The following is a 13,292-nucleotide window of genomic DNA, read 5'->3' as shown; positions in this document are numbered from 1 at the left end:
AATGGTTCAAGAATTTTATCAGATCTAAAACATGTTAAACTTTTGTTTGGAAATATATCTCATGTCATAACACAGCATGCATCTCTTATTTCCTTCTTGTTCAAGTGAAGTATCTTTGCTTGTATTGTCACTGTCTGGCTAATTCATTACGTCTTCTGAATGTAGCTCTTTTTAATTATATACTCGAGAACTGCACCAGATTTTTAGATTTTTTTTTTGGTACCAGCTACCAGGGATGTTTGCATTCTCGTTTGCAACCAGAACTATTACCATGGATACAAGAACCATAAAATTAATTAATCATCTGTGAACTTCTTCTTGAGTTCATTAATATCTGACATCAAAAACGCCAATAAAATCTGAATGTTTCTGGTTTTATATGATACAAGAGACAATAAACGATTTCTTTTCATTTTGAATTACAGATGGCATCCGCTCAAGATTCCAGATATGGCCAGAAAGAAACATCTGACCAGAACTTTGATTACATGTTCAAACTGCTCATTATTGGCAACAGCAGTGTTGGGAAAACCTCCTTTTTGTTCCGATATGCTGATGATTCGTTTACGTCTGCATTTGTAAGCACGGTTGGGATCGATTTCAAAGTAAAAACAGTTTTCAAAAATGAAAAAAGAATTAAGCTACAGATTTGGGTAAGCCAAAACCAATAATTCTGTGAACTAAGCAAGCTGTAGCAGTTTGATAGATAGCATTTAAGCTACCATAGGTTTACAATGAGTGTCACAACCTCTATATATATATATATATGTATATATGGCATAGTAATGAAAAGGCAGTAAATTATTTCCTGTATAATTTGTGTCTTGAATAATAGAATACAGACAGCATTTTTTAGGTATTGAAATACAGCAGAGTATATATTCTGAATTAAATTCTGTTAAGTAATAGCACAGCTTGACAAATAAATAGAAAGGCAGTGAGGTATAAGCAACTGTGGAATATATAGGCTCTTGAAAGTGATACACGTTATTAAAAAGTGCTTTGAAATACCAGTTAGGTATTACATTTCTTACCACAGAAATTATGAATTCACATAGGACCTATGATAGTGGCTGAATAATGGAAGGCATAATTTTTGGCCCTCCTGATCACTGAAACATCTTCCTGCAGTTGATGAAGAAAATACGTGGAAAGAGAGAATGTACTAGCTATGTTGCCCAGGTATACAAAATCCCTCATCTCTTGCCTGCACCTTAAAGATGTTAGAAAGATGCCAACTGTAGGGAAGTGTGATGTCAGTGAATAGGTGTTCTTTTATGTAAACCATCCTCAGAAAGAAAGGATAGCCAAAACTTATGTCGGAGCCACTGATGCTCACATCTCCTAATTCTTGGGTGATAGGGTGATTCTCATTTAAAGGAGAGGCAAGGATAACAGAACATATAACAATGCATGACCTGAAGTTAAAGCTTTAGGTCTTTGCCGTTATTTGTGGGTGTATGAAGAGTTTGAGCAATGTTTCGTCAGTGAGGTATTCGTAACAGCCTTATTAACCAAGACTTTCTTTTTCTGTGCATGAATACAAGTAATCTAAAAAATTCTTTAATGATGGGTAGCCATTAAACCTCCGGAAACCTCAGTTGAAATATGACAAGTTAATCTAACATGTTTGGAACAGCAGATAAATTATCTTTTTAATATGGCAAAAAGTGAATTTCACAGTTTCCTAGGCTATGTCTCATTCATGTCTTTTTAGGTAGGCTTCAGCCCTTGATATCTCAGATCATTTGTTCTGTACCCTTAAGGAACTTGAACACAAACTTTGCCTCTCAACATTTTTAAGCTTAGATTCTTGCTATTATCTTAACAGCTACATACTAGGTAACTGTATGTCATGTGCATGCTTTCACTACAATAGCATGCTAGTTTCGCTGTAGTACTTTAATGTTGGAGATCATGGAGATAAGTTGCATTGACATTAGCTTATAATTTTTTATAATGGAACAATAAAATTGTGTTCACATTAGTCTTTACAGTTCTTTTAATCAGCAAGTATCCTGTACAATAGATTTTATTGTTCATGTCTCTCCCAGCAAAAACAGCAGCATTAGTTTACAATGTTGTATTAATGTGATTAGTTTGACAACAGTATATTTCGCATAATGCCTTTCCACAGCAGACTATAAATATGTGCTTGGCTCAAAATCAGTCTGTTGATTTAAATGTGTCCAGGGCTATCCATGACATAGGGAGGGTGTAGCAACTGTATTCTTGCCAGCTGGAGTAAGCTTCCAGTTTTAGCAAAATGGACATTTTGTTGTTCTTTTTATGAAATAATTTGCAGAGTCCAATAAGACTCTGACGGTCCTTGCTGAAGAAACCTGGAATTGAAGTTCAGTGTAACAAACACAAGGTCTCATGTCCCTTAAGAGTGATGGAACAGGGGCTTAGAGCATGGAAGAGAGCTTCCTAAAGTCACCTACAGAATCACACAGAATCACAGAATCCCAAGGGTTGGAAGGGACCTAAAAAGATCATCTAGTCCAACCCCCCTGCAAGAGCAGGGTAACCTACAGTACATCACACAGGAACTTGTCCAGGCGGGCCTTGACCAGGACATAGATTTAGAGACAGGTCTTCAGATCTTAGTTTCATGCTAAAGCTTTTTACCCCCCAGTCAGTGCTGCATCTTGGTGTGTTGGGGTTCTTTTTACTTGGTTTTCCATGAGCATTTTAATGCCAGTTCTTAAAAGACCTCGGCATTTCAAATTAACTCCAACTGCAACATCTCTTTATTGCTGTTTGCTCTTTTTAGATGGAGCATTCTGCAGTGGAGCATTGTGCTGCAATTATACTTGCTATTAAAATGGTTGACTGTTACACCTCTGGGACCTTAAGTAAAATCTGTTAAGTATCTGAAAAAGCTATTCTACTGCATGGAATCTGAAATAGAGCACTATTACCCCATCTCGTAAGCTATATCAACAATAATATTTTTAATATGTAGTATTTCTGTATGTAACATCTGTCTATATTACATTATGCTTCATTACTTTACTTTGATTATGCAGATGTCTTTCTAAAATGGAGTCCTGCAATATCCATTCCCGTTTCAAACTGCATTTATAAAAGAGCATTTATATTAGATAAAATATGAAATTGAATGAATCATAGTGAGTGTGATTTGATGTTAATTCTGAGTAGAAACATGCAAGAGGCTAACACTTCCTTTAAAATAACTAGCAAATTATGGGGTGACATCATGTGATAACTGTTATTCAGCTTATGTGAAATAAAATGTGCTGAAAAATCTCACAGGTTGGAATAGTTAGAAGAAACTGTAAGTACAACTCTAAAGTGTATTGTGAATGACAAGATCAAAACTGTATTATTTTGCCATGTAGTGCACTGAAGAAATACATGGAATGCTGCTGCTCTGCTCTCCTTGCCTGGGAGTAAGATACATAAATGTGTAAATAGCAATGCTGTTAAGTCACCAAAATTCCCTAGCTAGAAGCGCATTTAATCTAAAGTGTCCTGTTGTAATTTTATGCATATTATTCTTGGGTAGACATCTAAACTTTGTGATTAATAGCCCTTTCAGTTGGACATTTTGTGTTCAACTTGAAGCTTGTTGGAGCTTGAAACACTGTTTTCCTGAGGAAAAGCTTCTCATGTGCTTGCTAGTGAAGGGTATAGATTTGTTTGAAAGTCATCATGGGCAATCATGAAGCAGAGTCATTATTTCTTAATAAAATTCACTGTGTGATTATCACAGATGAACTGGCCGGGGTTAACAGGTTGAAGTAGGTGGTGTCTTACATACTAGGATGCCCTACAGGTCTTTTTTTTGTTTGAGTTTCTTTCTTGCTTTGAGATATTGGTGTCTTCTTGGATTCAAAGGACCTGAATTGAATTTTCTTCTTTCATTGTTTAAGTCAGGGAGGATAGGGCTACCTCGAGTACTTATATTTTTCCATATGATCAGAAAGAGCCTGCTGGGAGCACTTTAAAATTTGGAGTTTTTTCTTCTGAGCCAAAGACATTTCCACACCATTTTTTACTGAAATTGAGAGAGGTTTGAAGTTCAAGTCCTGTATTCATCAATGGTAGCACATTACCTTGTCATAGGACCATCCGCTATCCTGAAATTTTGTTTCACAGCAACAAATAATGTGCCAGTTTTCGTATGGACATAAGGAAGACAGCATATTAACAGGTTGTTACCTTTTAAAGCATAGAAATCTGTTTAAAAAGGCATTTTACCTAAAAAGGTATCAATTTCTTAACAGAAACTCTTAAGAAATTTTGGAAAGGAATTGTGTCTGTGTGCAGCACATACGTGCATAGGATGGAAGTCCATCAGAAGGCTTTAGGATGTTTTACAGTGTCAAATAATAAATAGCAATACATTTTTCCTCCATTAGTTTTGAGCTAATAATAATAAAGGGAAGGATCTGGAAGGCTATACGATTCTTTCAAACTGCTAGATTTCAAATTATGTTGAATTGAAAAAATGGTATACTCGGTATACTTTATTTCTTAGAAATACTGGATTCCTTAATTGTTAGTTAGTTGGGTTTTTTTTTCCCCTAGTTTTTGTAGGCTAGTGTTCTCAACAACAAATATTAAAGATGCACAGCCAAGGGAAAGCCCATTACAGTACAGACAGTACTATAGTGTTGAAATCTCAGTCAGAGAACTGCCAGGATTTTTTAATCTTTGTATATCTTGGGGATCATGGATCCAATTCAGCTCAGCTTTCTATTGTTTTAGGTAAGTAACCAAGAGAAAAATGGGTATATGAGATGCATCCATTATAAACAATACACATCTTGGAAAACTACGCAATGTATTTCTTGTATAGAACCAGGGCCCAGTCTTCAGTGTCAAAAGAGACCTTGGCAATGTAAAAGCCATACTCAGTTCAGGTGGACTTCAGTGGAAATAGCATATACTGTATGCTTTGTAAGACTGGCCATGTTAGCCAGTGAGAGACTTTTAAAATTTATAGGATTTTATTTAAAAAAGTAGAACTGGGTATTAAAATATTTATGTGACATTACAATTTTATCGCTATAAAAGCACATCTTGAGGTTTTAAAACATTGGCTTTAAACCCAACTGAAAAAAAAGTTGGGTTTTCACTTCAGCACCCTGGCAGGACAGCCCTGTAGCCTGATCTTATGTGCTGACTGTTAGACTTGCACGCACCAATGTGGTTGCAAACTCCGGGCTTCAGATAGTTTGGAGAAGAAACTTGAGGTGAAAGCCCTGCAACTGCAACTAGCATTAAATCCCACCATTTTTCTCAATATTCCAGTGGTTTTGTGAAAGTATTCTGATATATTTGGTCAAAGATCTTACTTTCTTACAAAGTTCTGTGCTTTAAAAACCCCTCTGTTGCCTACTTCAACAATTTTGCTGTGTAGCTTTGCTTGCAATATAGAAATAAGTTCCCTGTGATCAGCTTAGCACTGTATTTGCCATCACTGGACTTTAAATATTCTCTGACAAAGATTCCTGTTATCAGTAAAATGATACATCTGTATTCAAAAGCAAAGATTTAATTGGAAAGAGAAGGTGGCATTTAGCATTGTTAAAGTTCTAAGTAAGAATTATCTTTCTATTTAAGTGCAAATTTCAATGGGGATTATTTATAAGAAAGTGACCTAGTTTAAAACACTTTCTAAACTCTTTTTTATAGTGTGTTTTAGGGTGTTTTCCTCATCTGACTCCTGGAAAATGCGTCCTGCCATTGTTTAGGCTGATACATCATTGTCCTGCGAGACCTAAGGTGATTGCAGGTCCCCGTAGCCCGTGACCAGGCAGTCTGGTATAAACTTTTTTTGTCTGCATTTGCCTTCCACATCATGATCTGCAAGCCACCAGCTTTTCCCATGTAGGGAAGCATATACCAGTGGAAGAACTGCCAGGGACCATCACTTGCATATATGCAAGCATCATATAGTTGCTTCATAAGCTCCTTAAAAACTGGTGATGAGAAAGAGAAAGGGAAGGTAGAAAGGTCTTTCATACACGTGTACCAGAATAGCAAGACTTTTGATTTTGTTCAATATGAAGAGTCAGGATGGAAAGGTAAAAGAGAATGGAACAATTTTGCTGTGATATGGGTCTGAAGCAAGAACAATAACCTTGGGCTAACAATGAAAAACAAGCTACCTTAATTGTTCAAGCTCAGTAAAATCTGGAGAAATCTGACAGTGTACTTTAAACTGTGAGATGCAGCTTAAGCTATCATTTTAAGAATCAAGACTAAGTCTATTTCTAATATGAAATTAATGTTGACAGCATTCATTAAAGGCCAATGAGCTGTTCTGCCAGGTCCTGTGAACCATTTTAGCAGCACATTTGAGACATCTGTACAGCTGCAGTGACTCTACCAAAAAAACCCAAGAAAGCCCATACAGGCTCTTCACTGCATTTTAATAAGATTTGTGTTGTAAATTAGAGCAAAATGTTGCACTCTTGCTGTGCAGTTGTTGCTTTGAAATCAGAGGACCAGAGCCTTGGACGGGAGCCATAATCTAAATATCATGAAAAGAGGAGCGTAGAAGCAGTATTTAAAGCTCACTTTTGCCTTCTCCTGCTGCTCAGTGCAAGCTGTTTCCTTGTGCTGTGTTAGAACAGCTTGAAGCCATTCTGAAATTATGCTGGGTTGAAAGGGGCATAACTGACTGAGGGAGGATGGGGGTCACACAAAAGCAACTCATTTTTATTTAATGCTACCCAATTTGCATTATGTTCTGGAAGTAGGCTTAAGTGCATTTTGTAAGAAGCCAAGAGCAATAATAGGCTCTGTGTCATGTCAGGATAATGTTTATAGTAGCTAACACATTGTGGACAATGCACCCAGCTTTTATATGTGAAATTATGACATCAGGCAAAATAGCATCTATGGAGGATTTAGTTCTGTATTTATATTATTTCTTGGTCAGCTAAGAAAAATCAGAATATTGTTGGACTTTTTGTAATAGAGAATTTGCTTTTTCCACTTTGCTTTCTTTTAATTGTAATTGAAGGCTAGTCTTCAATCTTTTCTGAATATATTGTTCTCTTGTAATCATCTCGATATTTTCTCATTTAACTCATTTTTTTTTTTATTACTCACTGCTTATGAACAAATTAGTTCATTTTTTCCTGTTATGACTATTCATTTATTGCAGTTTGAGAAATACAGAGAATTCTGCCTCAGTGATTTCAATCAACAACTCAGATGGAAGCTGTCGATGGTGTAATTTAGCCAACTTGTTTATTCTAAAATTAGAGTGTTATGTTGATATAGAGAGTTCTTATTTCTGTGCCAATCATGTTATTATTTAGGTGTATTTCTAAAAATAAAAAGAAATTTAGGTATGTTACAGGAAGAGTGACGGTGGAAATTTTTGCCTTATATAGATTGGATACTATTGATTTTGGTTTTTACTTGAAGGTAAAGCCAACCCTGAGGAAAGGAATATGAAGTAACTTCTCACCAGGATTTCTGGTTTTCCTTTCTAGAGGGTCTGGTCTGTTACACTGGCTAGCAAGGCCTATATCTGTTCAGCTTAATGAATCATTCTAGGATGAGCTGAGCTAAAAAAAAAAAAAAAAAAGCCTGGAAGGGTAACATTATGCACCTCTATATTCATGCGTATTAGGACTTGTATTTTCCGTAGTGTCCTGAAATGTGGGACTGCTTTTTCCTGCCTCTTCTCCAAAAGTTATTAAAATTCTAATCATCATATGAGACTTCTTAACAGTGATAAGTACAATTTACTTCAAGAACAATTTCTTTGAACAAATCTGTTTGTGGTTAGGGTTCCTAGATTTCTGAGGATACGATCACAAGTGAAATGACTTCAGCTATGCTAACTGTGAACTAGAAATATGAAAGGTGGAAGTAGCTCAGTCATTTGGATATAAATGTAAGATTCTTTAACTGTATGAGCAAAAGAAATTGAGGAAATTTCCTGAAGAAGATGGAGTTTAGTAATGAAAGAAGGGCGGGGAAGAAACTAATGACAAGCTGACTTGAAAGGAGAAGACATCATATGTAGAACGCATTGTGGAAAGGTTTTAGAACTCCAATAGTAAGTAAATTTAATATGTAGTAGGTATATGCTAATAAAACTTTAAAATGATGGTAAGTTGGGATGTGTTAACAGCAGGAAAGACGTTCAGTATATCATACAGAAAAAAATAGTGACTTTCAAGTGTTAAGTAATAGAAATGGAATTTAATTTAACATTATGAAATTGGGCATTGGGTGAACAATGATAAGAAATTAGAAGTTACTCAGCAACAACTGGAGAAAGGCACAATCTGGCTATACAAGAAAAGAAAGGATTCCTACCAACCATCCAATGAAAACCAGTTAATATGGCTCTTGCATGAGCCTGGTGAAGTATTTCTATCGGAAATGGGATTGTTCCATAATCTACTGCAGTGGAAATACTTCATGTGGAGAAAACTCAAGCTGAACACAGGTGCAGAAAAGCCCTATTGTAATGAGTAAAGAAACTAAAGGAAATAGGAGGAAACAAAAAGTGTGACTTTTTTACTCTAGAAACAAAGGCAAGACTAGTGCTTTGGTTTTTTTTACTAAGTAATTTTTGTTTCAATAAATATTTATGTCCAAAACACACAGTTCTGTGCTGAGAAATGGTTTGAATGGGGAAAATGTGTGTGCAGTCATGTTACATTACATCATTGTGCTGTTAGAAGAAACCTGTCACAAATGGGGTTTGGACTGGTGGTCTGTATAACAGAAGCATTCATGAATTGCCTTAGAAAGCGTGTGTTTAGCTGGGCTGACAAATGGCATATGCACTGTTCTGAAAGATCCCAATTGTTCCCTCCCCAAACATACAGTGGATATTAATGCTTGCATAATAGTTTGAATATGGAAGTGGTCTTACTTATAGTCCCTCAAGAACTCAGGTATTTTACTTCATGTCTGTGAGCTACCACCCTTCTTCCTGTTACTACTTAGGCTGAATTTCTTTCGGAAAGTCTATCCATAAAGGTCCTAAGAATGCTTTTTCTTCTTTTTTTCTTCCACAGCACTGTTATTCAGGCAGTTTAATGAAATGAGGGAGTCACAATTTTGTCATTTGTTGGCTGCACCCCTAAAAAATTGCTGGTGGAAGTTAGGAAGAATCATAACAGAGGTGTGACTTGAGAGTGATCAACAGGAAATTGATTTGGTCATTGGCTGGTAGACAAACTCATGAGACAGCAGCTGAGGGTGAACATACCTGCCATGTTGCAGGTATTATAGAATCTATCAAGGCAGAAAGGCATTAAAAAGGTCATGTAATAGCAAGGGGTGAGTTAGAGTAGCTTTGACTGGGAAATGGAAAGTCTGAGAAAAACAGTATTCTGCTAATTAGAGGGGAAGAGAGAAAGAAATTATGTGATTGAAGCATATGGGAGGAGTCCTGTGAAAATGAGTGTCAGACCTGAAGCAAGACAGTAATTAACAGCCTGAAGGATAAAAAGACCTTACAGAAAAGTCAGATAGTCCAGGAGAAATGCCTCTGTGCTGAAGATAATGAATGCCATTATGATTATCTTAAAAAGTGGAGGAAACAATGATTGAAGTTGACATTTATATGTAACATCCTTAACTGGACGTGAGCTCTGGGGTTAAATGCATGTATGTTTACAGCTAAAATCATGGGCACTTTAAGCCTTACTTGAACAGCTAAAACTGCCTACAGAAATGTCCTGTTGTAAACTACCCGTTAAAAAGCCTCGTCTATATAAGAGGAATGAGCCTGTGATTTTAAAGGGATCATAAGAAGAAAACCTGAAATCTGTTCATCTACACTCTCAGTCCTGTACATGGGGACAAGCAATGGAAGTCTTTGCTAAAAGAATGCTGCATATTCCAAAAGTTTAGATAAGGGAAGTCTGGGCAAATTTGTGTAAGAGGTACTCCCTAAAAATGGCTATAGACATAGAAGCTACTTCTAGCTCAGGAAATCACAGAACTGCCTGTGTTTACAGGTTTGGGGTATGTTAAAAAGAACTGTCATGTATGTCCACCTTGCTGTTACATTTTTCCCTCAGCATTTAATCATGAACATTGTTACAGAGGATACTGACTAGATATACTTTTAATCTGACCAAGCAAGATTCTTCGTGCATAAATGTTTATGTACCTGTAAAACAGGTCAGTTCTTTTCCTTCTTCCAGGAAGAACTTTCCTGCTTTTTATGAAGTTGTATTTCCTAGCTAGAAGAGTGCAAGAAAATTCAGTCACAGACATTTAATACTCAGGCCTCTGTCATATACAAATTAGCCTTAATACTTTGTAAATTAGAGTATCTAGGGAAATATGTATTTTACCTCCCCATCCCTTACAACAAGGTTTTCTGAGAGCTGTCATGTAGTAGTTCACAAGTAATCACAGAAGAGGTTGGAGGTGAGGTATGCAGGACTGCAGTCTTGTTTCATCTTGTGATGATTAGGAAGGATTAGAACTGGGTAGATTCCAGGAAATCTTATGGTAGTACTTGTACTTTGATTCCCATTTTTAAAGGATTGCTAAGCAGCTAAAATTGGTAATTATTTTGTAGTTCTTGATAGTTTGCATAGTGTCTTTCTTTTGTTAAATTCTAAGATTTCTTTATTTATTTTTAAACCCCACATATGACAGTCTATTTCTTTCTGTATTCCTTTACAAATCTTAGGCCCCAGTGCAGTGGTTCTTAACCGTTAATACTTGGATCCATGGCGTCCTCTAGGATGACCAGACATGGTCTTTAAAATAACTGCAGATTGAAATGCAAAATTCAGATTTACACATATAAGCAAGGAAACAAAATGAGGGAATATTAGTAGCTTACATTAACTCAACTTGTATTTAGCTAGAAATAAAACTTTTTTGGGGCATCTTTGAAAAATCAGTTTAGTAACCTTGACTTAGGAAGCCCTGTTTTCCCTCTACAGACAGGAATGCTACTGTTTTCTACATGACTTGCAATAACTGTTCTCTCTTGAGCTCTTAGTTTCTTTTTTTCTTCTGTCTTTGTATGAGCTAAGGAGTTCACTCTGACCACAGCAGACTTAATTCTTTGGGATTTTCCATTTTGTGTTGCCGGCTAGGGAATGAAATTGTATGACTTTCCTTCTCTTTACATATAAAAAAATAAGTAAATGTGTACAACTTCTTCATAAAAGTGGGAGAAGGCTTTTGGGGAAGACTGGCTTAGGCTTAGATAATGAGATTGTTTTATTCTGAATGTTATGGAAAGATGCTAGAGGCTGTCTCTGGTGACAATGACTAAAACACGTTCATCTAATATATCTTTTATCTCAGTGTGATCACTGTATAAAGCCAAGTTTCCAGCACACAGTGTTACCACACAAAGGGTCTCAAACACAAGCAATGACACGGGAGCACATGGCAGCTATCATGTAGTAGAAACAGGCATTTTTTTTCTAAGCTATTTAAAAATTTTCTTTTTTCTTTTCCCTTTTGCTTTTTTAACCTGATTTACTTATGTGTGGTACAGTGAGAACATAGAGTACTCTGTGGATTTTTCTAATTCACAGCTGAACTCCAGATAAACTGAACTCCAGATAAATTTTTTTCCAGCTATGTACAGAATGTACAGAAGGAGTCAGGACAAAGGAGGAGTTTGCTTTGGTAGATGAGGATTGGGTTAGGAATCAGCTATGCAATCTGGACATCTGTAAATCGATGGGTCCGGATGGAATGCACCCACGGGTGCTGAGGGAGCTGGCGGAGGTCATTGCTAGGCCACTCTCCATCATCTTTGGTAAGTCGTGGGAAACGGGCGAGGTGCCTGAGGATTGGCGGATGGCAAAGGTCACACCAGTCTATAAGAAGGGCAAGAGGGAGGACCCGGGTAATTATAGACCGGTCAGCCTTACCTCCATCCCTGGAAAGGTGATGGAACAACTTATTCTTGACTCCATCACTAGGCATATCAAGGATGAGGGGGTCATTAAGAACAGCCAACATGGTTTTATGAGGGGGAAGTCATGTATGACCAACCTTATAGCCTTCTATGAGGAAGTGACTAGGTGGAGGGATGATGGTAGAGCGGTAGATGTAGTTTTTCTTGATTTCAGTAAGGCATTTGATACTGTCTCCCACAGCATCCTCATAGATAAGCTAAGGAAGTGTGGGCTTGACGATCAAGTAGTGAGGTGGATCGAGAACTGGTTGAAAGGAAGAAGGCAGAGAGTTGTGGTCAATGGCGCAGAATCTAGCTGGAGGTCTGTGACTAGTGGAGTTCCTCAGGGGTCGGTGCTGGGACCGGTGCTGTTTAATATTTTCATCAATGACCTGGATGAGGGAACTGAGTGCACCCTCAGCAAGTTTGCTGATGACACAAAACTGGGAGGAGTGGCTGACACACCAGAGGACTGTGCTGCCATTCAGCGAGACCTGGACAGGCTGGAGAGTTGGGCGGGGAGAAACTTGATGAAATTTAACAAGGGCAAGTGTAGAGTCTTGCATCTGGGGAAGAACAACCCCATGTACCAGTACAGGTTGGGGGTTGACCTGCTGGAAAGTAGTGAAGGGGAAAGGGACCTGGGGGTCCTGGTGGATAGGAGGATGACCATGAGCCAGCAATGTGCTCTTGTGGCCAAGAAGGCAAATGGCATCTTAGGGTGCATTAGAAAGGGAGTGGTTAGTAGGTCAAGAGAGGTTCTCCTCCCCCTTGGTGAGGCCGCATCTGAAATATTGCATCCAGTTCTGGGCCCCTCTGTTCAAGAAGGACAGGGAATTGCTTGAAGGAGTCCAGCGCAGAGCCACAAAGATGATTAAGGGAGTGGAACATCTCCCTTATGAGGAGAGGCTGAGGGAGCTGGGTCTCTTTAGCCTGGAGAAGAGGAGACTGAGGGGTGACCTCATCAATGTTTACAAATATGTAAAGGGTAGGTGTCAGGATGATGGAGCTAGGCTTTTTTTCAGTGATATCCAGTGATAGGACAAGGGGCAATGGGTGTAAACTGGAGCATAGGAAGTTCCACGTTAACATCAGGAAGAACTTCTTTACTGTAAGAGTGACAGAGCACTGGAACAGGTTGCCCAGGGGGGTTGTGGAGTCTCCTACACTGGAGATATTCAAGGCCCGCCTGGACAAGTTCCTGTGTGATGTACTGTAGGTTACCCTGCTCTTGCAGGGGGGTTGGACTAGATGATCTTTTGAGGTCCCTTCCAACCCTTGGGATTCTGTGATTCTGTGATTAAGTTCTTTGGAAATAGGATAATTCTGCAGCCCAGGAGAATTCACTTCCGGCAGCTGTTTCTTTCAGATTGTGCAGAAAGGAGCCTATGTTAATGAT

The 13,292-nt window shown here is 37.9% G+C and overlaps 1 protein-coding gene across 3 annotated transcripts in view; it reads left to right on the top strand.

The window, feature by feature from the left end:
- Positions 1-13,292, top strand: part of RAB3C (RAB3C, member RAS oncogene family) — a 122,073-nt gene that overhangs the window by 7,809 nt on the left and 100,972 nt on the right. For 2 of the 3 annotated variants that reach the window (XM_065662087.1, XM_065662088.1), the window contains exon 2: positions 426-653. In XM_065662087.1, coding sequence (XP_065518159.1) covers positions 426-653 — 228 coding nt within the window. Of the gene's footprint in view, positions 1-414; positions 654-13,292 lie in introns of all 3 variants that reach the window. The other variant, XM_065662086.1, reaches the window with a different exon arrangement.

Source organism: Lathamus discolor, chromosome Z (genome assembly GCF_037157495.1).
Source record: "Lathamus discolor isolate bLatDis1 chromosome Z, bLatDis1.hap1, whole genome shotgun sequence".
NCBI classification, from domain to species: Eukaryota; Metazoa; Chordata; class Aves; order Psittaciformes; family Psittacidae; genus Lathamus; species Lathamus discolor.
The sequence above is the reverse complement of the archived record's forward strand: the minus strand, read 5'-3'. Positions and strand labels throughout refer to the sequence as shown.